Source organism: Podarcis erhardii (genome assembly GCF_964252035.2).
Source record: "Podarcis erhardii genome assembly, chromosome: 5".
NCBI lineage: Eukaryota > Metazoa > Chordata > Lepidosauria > Squamata > Lacertidae > Podarcis > Podarcis erhardii.
The window spans coordinates 89466294-89486032 of record NC_138509.1 but is presented as its reverse complement, the minus strand read 5'-3'; the positions used below and the strand labels follow the sequence as shown (position 1 = coordinate 89486032).

The following is a 19739-nucleotide window of genomic DNA, read 5'->3' as shown; positions in this document are numbered from 1 at the left end:
GGTTTCCATATACAGTAGTGCCCCGCAAGACGAATGCCTCGCAAGACAAAAAACTCGCTAGACGAAAGGTTTTTTCGCCCGCGATTTGCCTCGCAAGACGAATTCCCCTATGGGCTTGCTTCGCAAAACGAAAACGTCTCGCGACTTTGTTTCCTTTGTGTAAAAACCGTTAAAACCAAGGGTGCTTAGCTTGAGCAGCTGCAGTTGCGACTTGACTTCGAGGAGCAACTGTTAGCACGTGGTTTGGTAGCCTTTTCTCAGACTTTGCTCACTTTTGAAGATTTTCCAAAACTTTTCCAGAACTTTTCCAGAACTTCTCTTTCATCCATTTGGTAAGTTAAACTTTTAAAACTTTTTTGGGGGGTTTTGGATTTTGGGTTGGGGTGTTTGGGATTCAAGGACTTGGTGTTGGGAAGGGGTTTGCGATAATCTGGGGGCTTGTGGGCCTTTTTTGGGAATTTTTATGATTTTCTGTGACCACTGGGCCAGGTTGATTTTTTTTGAAAAATTTTCTGAGTTTGAATTTCTGAGTGCTGGCCATGTTGTTATTTTTTGAAATTTTTTTTTGTCTGGGTGGGGAAGCAGTTGGGGAGGGGTTTGCAGCAGTTGGGGAGGGGCTGGGGGAGCAGTTGGGGAGGGGTTTGCAATTTCTGTGTTGTGGGTGGGTTGGTGCGTGTCTGTGGGAGCAGTTGAGGTTTTTGAAGACATTGGTGATTTTTGAAGCTTTTCCTAAACTTATTTTGCAGCCATTTGAGGTTTCTGAGGACGTCGGTGGTTGATTGTTGAAGCTTTTCCAGAACTTCTCTTTCATCCATTTGGTAAGCTAAACTTTTAAAACTTTTTTGGGGGTTTTGGGATTTTGGATTTGGGGTTGGGGTGCTTGGGATTCAAGGCCTTGGTTCTGGGTTTTAATTTCTGTGTGGTGGGTGGCTAGCTGCTTTTGTATTTTTTGGGTTTGAAGCACATCACTGATTTTTTTTTCTGTTTCTGAGTTTACGAAGGTAGGAGCTGTGCTGCCATGGGACCCAAGAAGACTGCTGCTGCGGTGGCCGGCGAGAGGAAGAAGGAGAAGGTGACGCTGGAAATGAAGAAGGAGATCATCTGGAAGCACGACGGCGGAATGCGTGTGACGGACATCGCCAGGGAGTACGGCAGGAACCCATCGACCATCGGGACCATCCTGAAGATGAGGGAGAAGATCCTGGCGACTGATGCAGCCAAGGGAGTCACCAGGATCGTGAAGAACCGCCCAGCTGTCCTGGAGGAGGTCGAGAAGTTGCTGCTCATCTGGATAGAAGAGAAGCAGCGTGCAGGGGACACAGTGTCTGAGGCCGTCATTTGTGAGAAGGCCAAGGCCTTGCACGCTGACCTCATCCGGGAACAGCCAGGAACCTCAGCCGAGCCAGAAGTCTTCAAGGCTAGCAGAGGTTGGTTTGACCGGTTCAAGACAAGATCTGGCATCCACAGTGTGGTCAGGCATGGAGAGGCTGCCAGTTCTGATGTTCCTGTGGCTGAAGACTTTGCAGCGGAGTTCCTGGAGGTTGTGACGACGGAGGGCTACGTTCTGCAGGCAGAGGCTGCGCAGGAGCAGGCCTCACTGGAAGAGGAGGAAGCAACTGAGGAACGGCTGTCCTCCGAAAGACTGAGGGACATTTGCCAGAAGTGGAAGGAGGTGCAGACTTTTGCAGATCTACACCACCATGAGAAGCACGTGGCACATGACGCTGGGAACTTTTATGATACGAGGGTCATGTCGTCTTTCAGGGAGCTGCTGAAAAGGCGGATAAAGCAGCAGACTATGGACAGGTTCTTGACCAAGAAGCAAAGAGTGGAAGAGGAGCCTTCTTCGAGTGGTCCCCCAGAGTCTTACAAAATGTACTGTACACTTTGTTGATTTTTAAATGTTTTTCTGTCATGTTTATAAAGTTAATTTATTTTCCCTTCAATTTTTGAACTGCTCTTTACAGTATGTGTGACTTTAAAGAGCAGTTAATAAACTGTTGTTGTACCAAATTTGGCTTTGTTTGGACTTTTTTTGACCATAGGAACGCATTAATTGATTTTCAATGCATTCCTATGGGATTTCGTGCTTCGCAAGACGAAAAATTCGCTAGACGACAAAAATTGCGGAACGAATTAATTTCGTCTTGTGGGGCACCACTGTATCATCACCTTCATAGATAACAGCGCTCTTTCCATCATTAATTACAGAACTGTAGTTCTTAAGTCTCACTGAGGAGTTTCACCCACAATATAAAAACAGCTCTATTTCTCTATTTCTCCTCTCAGACTTAAGTCCTCCGACAGAACTTCCCAATATGGCGACGGCACTTTTAACCGCGTCATTCCAAAGCCCTTATACATTCCACGCTCTTCTCAAAACGTGCTTTGGTTCGAAAGTTTATCTCCACACAGCCTTAACTCCACAGCTTAAGTCCTTAAAACGACATTTCTGACTTGGGGGGGGGGGGTTCTTGTTTAATCACATATAAGAAAGAAAGTAAGGTTTTTCCCCCTCCCCCATCAGTCCCTTTGCCATACTGAGTCTTGGCGTATCTTCTCGTGATTTATACTTGCTCCTTCGACTCTTCTTCCTTGAAATATGTGCATTCGCTTCATCCAAATTGTTTCTTTTGAAGTTCTTGCAGCTAGTGGCGCGGATCAGAGACGGCGTCCAGGAGCCCCGAAATCCCACAGGAGGGCATTGTGCCTAGTGCCCCCATCCCCACAAATTCGGGGGTGGTATAAGGCACAGCAGGCAAGGGCAGTCCCACCCCACAATCCTGGGGGGGGGGTAGGGAGGCTATTTACTCCCATCACAGCCTCCAAATTACCTCGTGTGGGTCGGAGAGATGTTATTGTCAGCCATCTTCCGATGCGCCCCGTAGTGGCCCCCTCTAGCCTTCCTGCCTTAGGATGAGGGTGGACTACTTGTGACATGTGTTGGAGTTTGGTATATATATATAGGAGGGGAGCGCAGAAATAAATAGTCTGGTAAGATGGCTGGTTGCAACAATAATGAAACTGGAGGTTTCCTTGCAAACAAAGCCATTCTAAGTACAAGCTGTTTGTGGCCATCATGAATTCAAAAGGAAAGTCCAACATTAACTAACTGAAGCAGCAGCAAGAAATAGGGAATGTGAGAAAAATAATCAGAAGGTATTGTTTCATTTTGCCGACAAAGGTCCATATAGTTAAAGCCATGGTTTTCCCAGTAGTGATGTATGGAAGTGAGAGCTGGACCATAAAGAAGGCTGATCGCCAAAGAATTGATGCTTTTGAATTATGGTGCTGGAGGAGACTCTTGAGAGTTCCATGTACTGCAAGAAGATCAAACCTCTCCATTCTGAAGGAACTCAGCCCTGAGTGCTCATTGGAAGGAGAGATCTTGAAGCTGAGGCTGCAATACTTTGACCACCTCATGAGAAGACTCCCTGGGAAAGACCCTGATGTTGGGAAAGATGGAGGGCACAAGGAGAAGGGGATGACAGAGGACGAGATGGTTGGACAGTGTTCTTGAAGCTACCAACATGAGTTTGACCAAACTGCGGGAGGCAGTGGAAGACAGGAGTGCCTGGCATGCTCTGGTCCATGGAATCACGAAGAGTCGGACACGACTAAACAACAACAATTGTTTCATTAAAGAATTAGCGAGGGAGGAATAGGCTGGCTTTCTATCACCCCCTGCCCCCGGTTTAAGTAACTTATTGCAAACTATGCTGCTTTATTCCCAGCATGCTGTTGTTGGACTCCTATTCCCTTCAGCCTCAGTTAGCATGGATGATGGGAGTTGGAGTCCAGAAAAAAAATAAAATATGGAAGGCCACTCCTGTTCCTGGAAGAAGCTAGAAAACACATATTTTTTTCCTACCACAATGTGCTATGCATTGCTCATTTTCTATCTGGTTTCTCATGCCCAATCTCAGATCAGGGATGGCATTATGAACCCAGATGGCACACGCCAAATGTTTTGCAGTGAGAGAAAACACCATCTGCTCACATTCTCAGCACCCAATCCCCACACCGAAAAAGAGGCTGTTCCTTTCCAGAGGAGGCCAGAGGACAGAAGTCCAAAGGAAGCTTCCATAATCGCCTAGCATATGTCTAGCATGCATTCACGGTTTTTGCTCAAGCCCCAGGCTTCTAAGCCAAACCAGCTTCCCAGCTCCTTCAAATCTGAAAGGAAAACATAGTGGGAGTCTTGCCATCTTCTGTATCACTGTATGACAGCTTTGATGCACACCTCAACAAAATGGACAAAGGTTTCAGAGGGCCCCTTCAGGTGTGCATTTTGCAACGTCATTGACACAATAAATTGAGCATTGGTGGTGGAGCTATACAGTGGTACCTCGAGTTAAGAACTTAATCCATTCTGGAGGTCTGTTCTTAACCTGAAACTGTTCTTAACTGGAAGCACCACTTTAGCTAATGGGGCCTCCCGCTGCAGCCGTGCCACCGGAGCACGGTTTCTGTTCTCATCCTGAAGCAAAGTTCTTAACCCGAGGTACTATTTTTGGGTTAGTGGAGTCTGTAAGCTGAAGCTTACAAATAACCTGAAGCGTATGTAACCCGAGGTACCACTGTACTGCCCAAGCATCATTAGTTGTTCTGTAATGCCACATTTCTGCTGTCTGGAGGGGCACTTTTGCTCTATAGCACAACAAACACGGGACACCCTCTCCTCAGAGCATTTGTGGTATAAAAAATGCAGGATTTCTGCAGGAAGTTGCACATCACACACAACAACAGGAAATGAAGCAGTATGTTTCTTTCAACCCCCTTTTCTGTGTTGAAGATGGCATTGTATGTAACTGCCTACCACCATCAAGACTAAAATAAACAAGAAAGCACAACAATGAAGACATCTGGAGGGGCCCCCAAAAGGAAGACATCATGTGTGCATTCTTTAAATGATGTTAGAACGCGTTAAGTGTGCAATCCTAAGGCTAGATTTGCTGTGATGAGTGGGGTTAAATTCCAGTCAATCTCAGCTGATCCAGGTGGTTTCTGGCTACGCCAAAGTAGCTTCCCCATCCTGATTGTCCTGGAAATATACTTGTGTATCTCTCCAATCCCGGTTAAGTCAGGGCCCAGGGCTGGCAACGGCCCCTGCCTGAAACCCTGGAGAACTCTGCCATTCAATATGAGCTGGAGCAAAGACCTGTCTCAGTGGCAGTGTCCCTTATGAAATGATTCCATTCTGCTATGGGAAATGAGATGACACATACTATGCTGACCTCTTCTTCTCTAATTGTATGGTCAGTTATCTCAATCAAGTCCAAATGCACATGGAACCACATTCTGACATGCGGATTTTCTTGATACCTGAGTGGGTTGGAGACCATGAATTGGCAATTCATGGCTCAAATGGGGAATGTTTATTTTTAATCTCCAGTATAATGTGCCTGTGAATGTATACATACCCGTATCAACTGCCTCTGGACACCGGGCACTTATTGTGCATAGCGTTCCTCTGGGACAGAACCAATATTCATCTTCCCTGCCTCCTGTTCGAATGGGAAGATATGCTCCCAATTTTGTTTTTCCTTGCCTGGCTGAGTTCGGTGCTTGATGGGTTGTTCATCTGACCCAGTTAGTTTGCACAGCACTTATGTTCTCCCAATGAAGAATGATTGCATCTTTTCTTCTGTGCCTACACCATGGGACTGTAAAACCATCCGTTCTGTTTACCTTCAGATTCATATCCCAACCCTTGGTTCACTATCAACTATATGCAGTTCTTAACATGCTGAATGTTCTCTTGATCATCATTAGGAAGCCAGGGTATCTTCAGCGTAGTAACGTAGAGAAACTGCTAGTGTGACCTTCTAAATGTTTAGTCATTTACTGAGTTGATGGAGGTCACAATAGACACCACCATTTCCTCCTCCTCTAAAATGTTTATGCCATTTTAGGAGGAAGAGGAGGGAAATGATTGATGCTCAGTGATGCAGCAGGTCGTTTGCATGCAGAAGGTACCTCAAACTCCATATCAGCTTCAATCTTCAGCATCTCCTAGGGCTAGAAAAATGCTCGGAAGCAGAGCTTTCCGAACTGTGCGTTGTGACACCTTAGTGTGTCAGCTGCAGTGTGTAGGTGTGTCGTATGGATGCTCCCCGCACTCCTCCCAGGGCTGCATATACCTGGGAATAAGGCTCATTGAACCCATTGTCTTACTTTTGAGTAGACAGGCACAGGATTGCACTGTTAGATGCTGAGGGTGTGTTAATTTGACCTCTGGTTTGCTAGTAAAACTGAATTACTCTTGCCACAAAATGATGCATGTCTAAAAGGTCTGTCGCCAACATGGAAAGCTCTGCTCTAAAGTGTCACTGCCCATCAGAGCAAGCAGTGCTGGACTAGATGGATCGATGGTCTGGAAACAGGCAGCTTCCAGTTCTAAAATATGTTGATCCAGGGAGGACATCTTCAAGGTGTTGGACGCCCATATAGAGGCATTGACCAGAGAGGCATTGACCAGTCCTGGGACCCATCCAACCAGTCCCCTCCCAATGGATCTTATCAGTCATGAGGAAAGGGATTGAGAGGGCACGCCCATGGCCTCACCTCTTTAAGCATCCCATTTACATTGTTAGGTGGTAACAACTGAAACTGATTTCACAAGCTGTACTTCGGTAGCACTCCAAGGACCTCCAACAAGCCTGAACCAATTGTGGCATCATGCTAAGCACAGATCTGAGTGATTTCTCCCTCAAAGTGTGTCACAAATCTCTCAGAACAGGCTATCAGACTATTGAGTGGTCTGTTGTGAATGATGCCACACTGATCTGGACCAGGCAGTCTACCACTGAGGATGCAATAGAGGTTGAGTGATATGCTGTTTTCACTGCCACATGGCAGGAACATCTATGCGCTCATACCTCTGTTTGGTCATATTGATGTTGAGACTTGTGCCACCTCCACTTTAGCCAACGTCTGGCTTGCTTCATTGTCTGGAACTCCTCAAGAAGTCCCCTGGACTCCCTATGCTACCTGGAAAACCTCCTGGAGCATTCAGAAATGCCTCAGATTTCATCAGTTTTGGGGGACAGACTGATCTAACTGGTCCCCCCGTCAGTCACAGACAATCCCAACCTCACCAGAAGGTGATCCATTCATGAAAACATGCTCCAGAAGATACTGGGGTCCTAAGCTGTGCAACAATTTGAATCAGGCACAGAAACACAAAGTAGTTGTTCTGTGCTGTGTTGTTGTTGTCAGTGGCATAGCGTGGGTTGCCAGCATCTGGGGCTGTGTAGAAGGAGGAAAACAAACAGAGTACACATGCACATTCAACTGCCTAATGGCATCCGTGTCACCCAGGAGATTGCAGACGCAGAAATAAGAAAAGAAGAGTTGTTGTGCTGTCTGGAGAGTTCACTTCCTGGTTTGCACGGAGAAACCATTTTTAACAGAGCCCCACAATGGAAGTGTGCAGCTGTAACGAGGCAGAATTGGGTGTTGAAATTGTGTGCCCCTAACAATTCTGTGCCCCGTGCAACCGCCCCGTGCCCCCCATGCTATGTCACCGATCATCATCATCATCACAATCAAATTTATTACTCACCCTTCAGTGGCAGGTTACAACAATTTACAATTAAAAACAGTTAGATTACAATCACAGGAATACGATAGGCCCTGTTAACACACATCTCAAGGGTCAAAGGCAAGGATAAAGAGGTTTCTCTTCAGCATTCGTTGAAAGCTATATAATGAAGGTGCCGGATTCACCTCTAAGCGGTGGGTGCTCCACAACTTAAAGGCTGTCACAGGGAAAGCCATCTCCTGGGCCACCCACCCAAGCTTTGGAAGGTGGTGGAACAACTAAGACGGCCTCCTTTGTCAGTTTTTGCACCTCCTTCCTCTACCACACTTCAATGTTTTGAACAGGGCTTTCCAATGACAGCCCTCCTGAGCTCACGGCTACCGGAAGAACGGATGGCAAAAGTTTCTTTTGAGAAGCTGAGCCGATATTTCTGCCTGATCTACCTCCGAGAGCCTGTCTACGGCAAGCATCCGGAAACGATTGTTGCCCCAGAGGACAATAGCGTATGCCATGCCCATCTTCCTTATCTGGCGCTCACACTGCATGCATTAGCACACATCCCCATGGCAAATCTACTTCACTGAGGGGTTTTTTTTTTTGGCTTTCGAGAGTCAGTTCAGGTTCACACAGTAAAAGAAGATTAGTACATTGGTTAAATGCTTCAGTGATTTACGGGAGAGCCTAAATAATAGGCTCCGAGCAGCTCTGAGCTGCTTCATTTCACATGTGGATGAAACTGAATACTTTGCCCCTCTGCGCTGTCGTTTGCATTTCAGAATCAGAGCTGACGTCTCGAGGTGTTTCTGCTCGTCGCCAATATGACTCTTGTGTTTATTCAAAGAACATGCATTGTTATTGTCAGATGATATGATGTTGTCAGATTCCAGAAGAGGTCCTGAAAACTTCTCCCATTGTTTGGAGTCGTCCTTTTGTCTCTTGTTTTCTAAATGGCTGTCAATCTGCTACAAATGAATTCACACCAACTTTTTGACCCACAGTGATATTTGTTTCTTGAGGGGTAGCCATTAATGTCTAGGCCCAGAGATTGGAGTTAATGGAACCGTCTCAGCCACGGGCCTTGTGAGGAAAGATTGCCAGGTGCAAGGGTTCTCAAATTGTGGTCCCCGATTTAAGGAATATCATATTTTCATTCCTGAATAGCCTTCTTTGTTGTGTGTTTTGCCTCATGACTTGCTGATGTAGAGAAACAGCATAAGAAGAAATATGTCTTTCTCCCACAAAGTGAAGGGGATAGGCCGGAACCTACTGTGTCTGCTACATAGCTAATTTAGATTTTCAATTAATTCCTATTTCAATATGTAACCAAGTAAAACAGGTTCTAATCTAAAAAGTCTGAATTCATTAGGAATTTCTTCTGGAGCAGGAGTGGTATTACTGGTACACCCAAATCAGCCTGTTGTAAAAAGATAAAATTCACATGTGTTGACCTGCACACTTTTACCTCTGGCTCTGCCGACCCTGGCCTGTGGCCCCTGGAAGGTTGCACAAAAGGATATATGGCCCTTGGGCTGAAAAAGTTCCCCATCCTTGGCCTAGTCCCTACTTTTCAGGGGGCAACTTATTATTAAAGGTAAAGGTAAAGGGGCCCCTGACCATTAGGTCCAGTCATGGCCGACTCTGGGGTTGCGGCACTCATCTTGCTTTATTGGCCGAGGGAGCAGCTCGGGGAGTACAGCTTCCAGGTCATGTGGCCAGCATGACTAAGCTGCTTCTGGCGAACCAGAGCAGCGCACGGAAACACCGTTTTCCTTCCCGCCGGAGCGGTACCTATTTATCTACTTGCACTTTGACATGCTTTCAAACTGCTAGGTTGGCAGGAGCAGGGACCGAGCAACGGGAGCTCACCCCATCGCGGGGATTCGAACCGCCGACCTTCTGATCGGCAAGTCCTAGGCTCTGTGGTTTAACCCACAGCGCCACCTGCGTCCCAACTTATTATTGGCATTTGTTAAATAGATTTTGCATGATGCTAAGGTGCCTGGATGGAGCAACTCCCCTCCCTCACCACCTGTAGATGCCCGTGGCCAAGTCTCAGGCTCAGCAACTCTAGGTACAAATGGGAAAGACTCGCTGTCTGAAACCCCAGTCAGTGTAGACAGTACTGAGCTGGATGGTCCAATGGCTCAGCTTAGTATAAGGCAGCTTTGTATGTCTGGGGAGGGGTGGTGGGACAACGATGAGTGGTCAGAGGGATAAGATTGGGAAGAGGAGGAATCTGAAGCTTAAGAGGTAACAGGGCTTAGTGAGTAGTGGGAGTCTGTGGCAGGGAGAAGTTCAGAATCAGACAGAGAAGCTGAAGCTGGTGAGTGGAAGGTGGGAAGCCAAGAGGCAGAGATCAGTCAGGCTGGTGAAGAGTCATGGGTTTCTCCCCCTCCTGCTGGGACAAGCTCCCGTCCCAGCACCAAGAGAGGCATGAAAAGAGCAGAGGAGAGGTTGGCTTCACTCAGGTACAGTCTCCAATTGCTTGGGAAGAACCCTGGAGAGGAGGGGAGCTGTGGGGAAGCAGGCATCTGCACCATGGGGCAAGACCAACCAGGGATGAGCTGCTGCCAAGTCTCTGCAGATTGTATTCCTGCTCATAAAGTGTTAACCTCAACTTGCCTGGGGTGATTTACTGCCAGCTCACTCCTGACAGCCATCTAATTCTAGTTTTGTCCCTATCTTCCTACCTGCTTAGTTCGAGGGCAGCACTGAGACGAAGGAAAGAGGAAACTGACACCCAGCCCCACCCACTGAACTGGTTGCAAGTACTAATGCAGGCAGGTGGAAACTGGGTGATGGAAGAATGAGGTTGGTGGTCCAGTATCTGACTGGCCACACTGGCCACCTGGGGCCAGTGAATTAGATTAGGCCTGTCTTTTCTAGAGCTTTCTTTATAGAATTCCTTCAAACCATAACAAGTTTAAAATGAAATCTTTAGTCTCAAAGTCTCTGAAAATCTTTAAATGAAGTGAGGTACCAAACTTTGTACAATGAAAGACGAGCTGTGAAGCTTTGTGTATTCAGTAAATATGATGTTCAACACTGAACAGTGATTCCAGATATTGACTCTTCGTCAGCGTGGTGGGAGGATAAACCCATCTTATTTTGAGCACTGTTCCACAGCATTTGATATTTTCATTTACATACATTCATTCGAAATAAGATGGGTTTATGAAGCAATTCTATATCCTCCCATCACGCTGACGAATAATTCTACGAAACAGTAGTCAATACCCGGAATCACTGTTCAGCTGGACATCATATTTGCTGAATACACAAAGCTTCACAGCTTGTCTTTCATTGTACAAAGTTTGGTACCTCGCTTCGTTTAAAGATTTTCAGAGACTTTGAGACTAAAGATTTCATTCTGAACTTGTTATGGTTTGAAGGAATTCTATAAAGATTGTCTATTATGTATGTATATGGTCATCGTGTTGCCTAGAGATTATTGATGTTCTCTTTGCAACACAGAGGTTTGTTTGGATACTTTTCTGTAGCTTTGTCAGCCTTCGCTAACTTCGCCAAGCAAAAAGGTAGAGCCCTCTTAAACTTTAGCACAAACTGCACAAAGCTAATGAAAAACTGTTTATGAGTTGCCAAAGTGAATTATTCACCGTTCCCAAATGGCACGAGACTGAATTCAAATATTCATCAAAGGGGAAGTAAATACTTCAACCTGAGATCTGAGCATCTGAAGGGGACGCCTTTCATTTTGTTTCATTAGGGCCTTCATTCCGGCTCGACGTGAAACGTCTCCCAAGGACACTTCATCCCTGACATTATTACGCCATGTTATGTAGAGCATTAGCACTCCATGTTGCCTTAATTAGTTTACCAGGCCACACAGAGTAAACGGCACGTGATGTTCGCGGCTCACATGCTCAGAGTTGTCATGCCACTTAGATGAGTAATTGAGTGCAGTGAGAATAGCACTCCAGACTTGTTAACTGCCAGGAAATTGAGACATTTTGTGGTTTTAGCTAAGAAGAGAAACCAACACACAAGCAAGGGGACAAGATAGATACTATAGCTGCATGGAGATGCTCTCCCCTCCCCCAAGAGTGTTGCAGATTAGGAAAGAAAAGCTTTTCTTAAATATGCACCAATTCTCATAAGGGGGCATTCTTGCACTCTGCCACTCAGTTGTGGGATTCTCTGGTGAGACTCACTCTACCCATCTCTCTGCAGACCTTGGGCCAGGCCACACCCCTCACTGAGCTGGCTCCACCCACTCCTTGAGTTCTTTTGCCTGGCTGGAATGTGCTTTTGAACTATGATAATGTCTCTGAAAATTTTTACACATCACTTGGGAAGGCAGGCAAACTAATGCCAGTGTACTGGAAGAAGCAAAGGCCACCAGTGTCAAAACAATGATTCCTTAACATCAACTTTGTTTGGACTGGTCATGTGCGGATGCCTGATGATCGTCTTCCAAAGCAACTATTCTATTCTGAACCTAAAAATGGAAAGTGTAATGCTGGTGGTGAACAAAAGAGGTTCAAAGACTCTCTCAAGGCAAATCTAAAAAATGTAGTATAAACACCAACAACTGGGAAACACTGGCCTGTAGGCGATCCAATTGGAAAACAGCCTTTACCAAAGGTGTCATGGGCTTTGAAGACGCTTGAACTCAGGACGAAAGGGAGAAATGTGCTAAGAGGAAGGCACATTTGGCAAACCCTCACTATGATCAACTCCCACCTGGAAACCTATGTTCCCACTGTGGAAGGACGTGTGGATCCAGAATTGGCCTCCGCAGTCACTTACGGACTCACTATTAAGACCATGTTCATGGAAGACAAATCTTACTTGGCTATGAGTGATTGCCAAAGAAAGAAAAAGCATACCTTCCACCATTTCTCCAATGAAAATAGAGATGTTCTAAGGAAAAGTGGGACATTCCAGGATCAAATCAGAAACTGGGACCTCTTCTGTAAATCCGGGACTGTCCCTGGAAAATAGGGACACTTGGGGGGTCTGGATGCATGTGTGTGTTTAGAACCCTCTGACTTTTGTGTGGTTGAAATGGTGCCCCCTGTGGAAAGGTCAGAGTCATATCTGTTGCTCTGCCCAGCTTTCCCTCTGACTCTTTCTCTCGTTGGAGAGTGCCCTTCCCCAGAAGACTTTCCATAAGGGACATAAATGCTCCTGCACTAAATCAAAGCTAATGACTTGAGATAAAGAAACTGTGGAGCTGGTCTTCTGTACTTGGTCAGTATTAATGTTTCATGATTTCGGTCAAGGCCATCGCCAGGGGTCAGCAGAGACGGGCACGTGTCAAGGTCCATGTCTGAGCATGGGGCTTACCATCAGCAACCCTATGGTTCTGGTGCTCACCCAAACCCCTGACACAAAGTGAAAGAACAAGCAAGGGGAAATGGCAGCAAAGATAAGGAGCAAGCAGTGATTGCTGTTCTTAGCTTGTTCACCAACTCTCTCTCTCTCTCTCTCTCTCTCTCTCTCTCCCCAACACACACACACACACACACACGTGTGTCAGGACCAATGCACTGAGGAGGAGGGTAGCCCTGTGATGGAGCAGAACATATCCTTGAGGGTCTCTTGCACAGGGACATCCAAAATCCTGGCTGCACCACTGTTCTTGGTAGCAAGGTTGGGTAAAATAATTAGTATACTGCTCATCTCACCAAGTTTTTCGAACAAAGTGATTATGAGTGCATTCAGGCATGGGGGTACTATTTTGCTAGGAATTGGGTTTCTGCTCCATTTTCTAACATTCCTTTCATGCTGCGGAACCTGTTTCATTATAGAACAGTGGCTTTCCAGCCAATATACCAGCAAGTCTCCCTAAATTTCATTCACACTGGCGGGTGGGGTGTGACACAGTGACAAATGTCACTGGACAACAATGCTACTTGCCCACCCTTTCTGCACATGTGCGCTTCTGTTCCCCCATGAAAACAGCAGGAAATAACTTTATATATGCTGATATGCTGCCCCAAATTCTGTCACTTTACTCCCACGATTTTCTGGGTTAAAGAGGTTGCAGACAGAATGGTTACGGAATCAAATAACATAGAAAAGAGAGCTAAAAATGTGCTATATTCCATTAGTTCTCCAGAAGTGGCTTTCACAATCATGTGAAAAGTCAAAATACAATGCAGGAATTAATAGGGTAAGGGAAATGTCAGGAAAGCAGAACAAACTGCGATGTGAATGCAGTCTAATCAACATAACACCATTTTTGACTGTGGAATGCACACTCTTCCCTTGTCTCATATCTGGCTATTAGGTTTTTACAGGGGTTTATATTGCAAAACCTGCAATCAGATATAGTGTGTGGAAGGGAAAATGTGCTTGTATAATGCCTTTGTCACAGCACCTCCAACTTCCTTGAGTTGCTTCCTTGAATTGAGAAAGAGAGAGAGAGAGAGAGAGAGAGAGAGAGAGAGAGAGAAAGAACCCAGGAAGTTGGTGAGGACTTGTTACTTAAAATATTAATACTGACAAAGTACAGAAGACCAGCTCCACAGTTTCTTTATCTCAAGCCATTAGCTTTGATTTAGTGCAGCCATGGAAGTCTTTTGGAAGCCTCCTTAGTATCTTCTCACTCAAGTTTAATAGCATTTGTTTAAATGAGGAGTGGATTCGCAAGCAATATTTCTCTTTAACAGGCAAGTCCCAGCACAAGGTAATAAGTAAACTGGGAACAATATATTTTAGAAGAAGAGCGAGATCCTGCCAGCTCAAGTGAGAGAGATATTTATTGCCTGCAATTTTTCAACTATTTTCCAAGAAAGTAGTATAAAATGATCTTCCTTAAGGAGCAAAAAAGAAGGGGGAGGAATAGTGGGTGGGTTGGAATCTTTCACTATCGTTAGGAGTTAATGCTTCTTACTGCCTGTGTGCTGTTGAAGTAAAGACATTACTTACAAGAGTCAAAGACATTGCTATCGGGAGTCTGGGAAACTACAGCTATGAATCTTCTGGTATTTTTAACTCTAGCATGCCCCAAACTCTTAATGATCATGGAACAAAAAATATAGCTGGGTCCAATCCTTGGGCATAATTTTGTCTTGGTTGGCTGGTGGGCTGTTGCTGTTTTCATTAGATTTTTTCCCTACACAGCCATAGTATTGGGGGACATGGCTAGAGGTGACTACCAGGAGCCCTGAAGAATGGGGTGAGGGAGTCTGCTCCAGCCTGAGGACCACGCATGAGCGAAGTTCAAGGCACTTGAGGAGATCGCTAAGGAAAGCTGGGGAGGGGTGTGGCCAAGGGGGTGTGGGTGTGGCCTGGAAGAGTCCCAGGGTCCACGTGAGAGGCTTGGTAGGCCTCATCCAGTCCCTGGGTCTGAGGCCCCTCGGCCATGCTGTAGAGAAACATCTCTCTGTAACATTTCTATCCTGCAGGGGTTTTGTTTGCTGGTTTGAAGAAGTTCAGTTTGGCACATGTGGGATTGTCAATGAAAGTACCTGCTGATATTTGCAGATCTGTGTTTCACTCACAACTCTTTGGCATCATGGGTTTCATGGTCTTAAAACAAGGATTTCATTGTTCTTGTCCACATATAGTCCACAAATAGATCTGCTGATCCCTCTTTCTGCTACAGCTGTTCTGTAGCCTAGCTGAAGACATTTTAATTTCTGGTGCTTTTATGGAAATTAGCAAGCCCCTTTTTCCTGATTAGTATCATCAGCACTTTTGGGATTTATTTATTTTTCCACTTCTGGTGTATTTTCCCTTACAGTTGTTGGTGTGGAATGGATTTAATACATATTCCATTTCTTAGAAACCAGCTCACTGGAAACTGTACCCAGATGTTTATTTCCACACTGTATTTCTTACCTGTGGTTTCTGCTTTCACCCCCACTGCTACTACAGTAAACCATTTTGCTTGTGTTGGGCTCTTTGAACAGCTGCTAAGTACTGAGTTAATCATTGTAATGTGGTTGGTTGGCTTTCTGTCTCCCTCCCTCCCTTCCCCATCAAATTTCCTTTTACCACTTGCCATCTATTTGCTATCTGCCCTGCTTCCAGATGCTGCTGAATTTCCTCCTTCCTGGACTAGACAAACAAGTGGTCCTAACCAACCAGGGATCACACCCTGAAGCAGATGATGTCAAATGGGCAATTAGATTCCAAGGCAAGGGAGGGCAACAGAGGGCAATGTACACGACTCCACCATCATTTCCTGCTGAGTGCCGAAACAAAACAAAACCAGCTGAAAAAAATATATCTGAGAGTGTGTCTGTGCTCAGCCCTAATTAATATATTCATTCATTGCTATGGTAACAAAGAGACAATTTACCCTTTACCAGTCCTTTGGATGATTTGTTATTTGGATGACTTTTTCAATTAGTTTATATTTCCCTTGCTTCCTTTCAAGAGTGTATACACATTTTGTTTAGATATTACATGATCACAAGCACATCTCAAAGGCTTCCAGAGATGCTCACATAAAAGGGATACATCAGGGCTGAATCAGATATTGATAGGGTTTTTTTTTTTTTTTGTAATTTCCACATCATGGGAGAGGTTCTAGGCTTTGAGAGTGCCTGGATCCTATATACCAAGGACATCCAACTCCCAAGAGACTGTGATCTACTCCCAGAATAAAAAACTGGCAGTGATCTACCCATTTTTTTTGGGGGGGGATGGACAAACCCAAAATTGTTGAGCTTGCAGGTCAAAGTTGTTGACCTTTTTTGGGGTGGGGGGTAGGTCTAACTTGTTGAGCTTTTTTAGGGGGCCAGGCAAAAGTCACTCATCAAACGATCACTAACAAGAAACCTTGCAGCGATAACTCCATCTGCTGTTTTTGCCATTGTGCATGAATGAAAGATGGGGCGAGGCCAGATGTTCTTTCCCCCCACGAAGGAAATAGAGCCTGTGATCTACCGTGATTGACCGCCAGCTCCTGGGGATCGACTGGTTGATTGCTGTTGACTGGTTGGACATCCCTGCTATATACTAAGAGGGAACTTGTTCTCCGAGCCCTAATCTTTGCATAGCCAAAACACTGTGGACAGGAAGATATCAGCAGGCACATGGGAACACCAAGGTTCACAGAAGTACATAAAAGTAAGAAAGAAAACAACAACTAAAGAGGGACCCCTGCTTCCACAAAGCCACTTCTGAGCTTGGGAGGAGGTGGGGTTGCGGGCTTCACGCCCACCCCACATGCGCGAGGGCTGTTCCCAGCCCCCGCAAGATCAGGGGAATCCTCGGCTGTGTCATCCACTCAGCCAGCCAATTGGCTGGCTGGGGGCCGTGGCCTGCCCTATTTAGCCCCCCCCCTTTTGCCACAGGGAGCTCCTAGTTGACGTGCCTCAGCAGGACTCCCTCTACTGGTGGTTAACCCTTGCCGGTCTTCATGCAATCGGGCTGAAGCCGGCTAGTCGATAGGACCGATGCCTAAGCCAATACCACTCATTCCTGTAATCAATAAAGTTGTGGCCTATTTCGCCCATTAACCTAATACTTGGTGTCCTGTGTCTTTATTTCTTCCTGGGGGAGGCGGGAACTCGCCACGCAACCACCCCCAAGCCCAATGAGGATTAAGTATGATTAAGTGGTGAGGACATACTGCCTGGCTGTGGAATAGACAGAAGGAGGGAGAATGAAATGGAGATCCTGCAACAGAACATGGCTGGTTGGATCTCTGAAAAGCAGCACTTTGTACAGCCGCATTGTGTTGCAGTTCCCACTTACAGGGATGCATTCTTTATCAGCTTCTTGTGCTCAGTCTTGACACCTCCCTAAAGGGGGGGTGGTGGTGAAACAGAGAGCAGGCAAATCATTCTGTTTTTGTGTGTGATCCTTTTCAGCAGGTTGGTTTTTGGCACTCAGTGACAAATGACGGTCTAGTCATTTAAACTGCCCTCAATCTCAGATGCTTTGAAATTCTGTTGATTACGGCTGTAGTTCCCAAACTTTTTTTCTCCATGGACCACTTGAAAATCTCTGAAGGTCTTAGTGAGGCACTTCATGATTTTTCTGCTTGTTGCAACAGTTGTTAATGCACTGTGCTAGAGGATGTAAGATTTTTTTCCTATTGCTTCTTTTATTTCTTATATTGTATTTTGTTGTATTCCAGTTTGAATTCCTTTGTGTTCCATAGAATTAAAATTGTTAGTATTCTTCACAGACATGCTACAGACCACCCGAATTAAGCCAGCGGTCTACAGACCACAATTTGGAAGCCTATGGGACATCATCTTTGTCAATATGTGATCCTGGATTGGGTAGGTCCACCTGTTTGACTAGCCCAGGAAGGAGGAAACCGAGCCGCCTATGACAGAGCAGTAGACAGCATCAGAAAAACAGGGAAGCAAAGATTGGGGAAAGTGGTTATTTGTGCAATTTAAGTAGGTTGTTGGTTTTTTGGGTGAAATTTCCACTCCATCAGAACTGCTAGCTGGAAGTCCCAAATCAAAGTGGAGATATTCCAAGTTTTTTTAAATATATTATTATTATTATTATTATTATTATTATTATTATTATTATTATTTCTTAGTTGCTTTATGCAAAAAAGATGTTGTGTGTCTCAAAGTGACTTAATGAATACCATTCTAAGCCAGAGGTGTAGCAAGGGGGGGGGGGCTGAGGGGGCCATTGCCCCGGGCACATTTTTTGGAGAGGGTGCAACCAGGCACCCTCCCCAACAACAGACTCCCATCGGAATCTGGCTCCAGCATGAGAGGGAGCTTCTGAGACAGCTTCCTTGCATCCAGCTGCAGCTCCATTCCTGGGTCAGGAAACCTAACACTGGGAAGAACTGGTGAGCTGTGTTTGTATGTGATGGTCAAATCAGGGCAGATTGCCTTGGAAAGTGGCGTACTACCAGGACCGGATTTAGGTTTGATGAGGCCTTTAGCTACTGAAGGTAATGGCGCCCTTTATATGCCCAGCTGTCCTTTGCCAACAACAAATTTTCGCTGTGTTTTTTTTTGTGTTGAATATATGCTACATGCTAATTTATGGGCCTAATAGGTACATTTCAAAAGCCATTTGCACATAACAAAATATGTATTTTGGTTGCCATGCAACCCGTCCATGCAGAATGTAGGCACCCTATATACAGAAATGAGCAAACTAGTGATATTTTAGGGAGCAGGCTAGCAGGCGGGGCCCATTACTTACACCATTGGAGCCTATACAACACAAAACACTGTTGCTGCATGTAGGTTTTATTTTATTTGTTTTTTATCTTATATTTTGGAAATGTACATCCAGTTTTTTCCCCTTTAATTTTTTTTTGGGGGCCCCCCAAGAGACAGGGGCCCTATAGTTTGTTTAGCTTATATGTAAACCCGGCACTGCGTACTACCCTTATTCCTTTTAAAAATAAAATTAAAAAAATAAGCAGAGGCTGATCTCTGTGGTTTCTGGTGTGTTCGTACTACATCTTTCAGTACTTCCCGTTCCTAATTTGGAGAGGGGCAAGAGGCAAGTCTGCAAGCATGCTGTTACACCCAGTGAAGCAAATGAGAATTGTGCTGCCCTTTTTGACTTCAGTCCATTTTGCCAGCACTGGTGGTGATGGTGGTAAAACATACACACACACTCCACTCCTTATCCTGCCTCTGCCATTTAATCATAGCTGTGCTCCGTTCTCGATATGCTCAATTAAAACGCTGGAAGCGAGATTCAAACCCGTGACCTGTGGAGGTGGACGGAAGGCATTCTATTGTACGCCTGTGTGGTTTTAAAATGATAGCACCGCGTGGGGTTCTTGTAAATGCACCTGGCATAGCAGCTCAGAAATGTAGAAATGCATGGCCCCGAGTGATGGCATTCATACTCTGTGTGGCACGCCATGCGGGAAATTCTGTGCATTACTTTCTTCCTGTGATCTCGCAGAAATTATAGCCTTGGGATTCTGCCATTTTGACCTCGCGAAATAGGTGTCCTGTTGGGCAGGCTTTATGATCTGGAAGGGAACCTCTAATAGATTTCTATAGCTTAAATTACAGAGCGCCCAGGAATGTCAAACAAACTGTGTAGGTCTGTTAAGCAGGCTAGCCAATGGTATACTATGTGCCTCTCCCCCCAATTCTTTTAGGGGGTGGAGGAAGGAAATCTCATAGCTAGTAATGCCACAGGTTGATGTTGCAAATGGAGAAGCGAAGGTGGCATACACAGATCTCTCACAGGATTCATTCCTTATGCTGATGGTATCCTGTAGAAATCTTTTGCCATACTGCACATTCTACAACTGGTTGGA

General features: G+C 45.4%; 1 protein-coding gene across 1 annotated transcript; it reads left to right on the top strand.

Moving 5' to 3' along the window:
• The first annotated feature begins 756 nt into the window (after positions 1-756).
• On the top strand, positions 757-2144 carry LOC309341530 (putative CENPB DNA-binding domain-containing protein 1). The gene is made up of 2 exons (XM_081861077.1): positions 757-1501; positions 1577-2144. The coding sequence occupies exons 1-2, from the start codon at positions 1019-1021 to the stop codon at positions 1892-1894; spliced, it is 801 nt and encodes a 266-aa protein (XP_081717203.1). The 5' UTR covers positions 757-1018; the 3' UTR covers positions 1895-2144.
• The last annotated feature ends 17595 nt before the right edge of the window (positions 2145-19739 follow it).

Excerpts from the sequence above, each read along its gene's own strand:
- LOC309341530 (XM_081861077.1), top strand. The coding sequence starts at position 1,019 with ATGGGACCCAAGAAGACTGCTGCTGCGGTGGCCGGCGAGAGGAAGAAG. Across the intron at positions 1,502-1,576 it reads GAGAGGCTGCCAGTTCTGAT|GCTGCGCAGGAGCAGGCCTC; the intron begins GTTCCTGTGGCT and ends CTGCAGGCAGAG.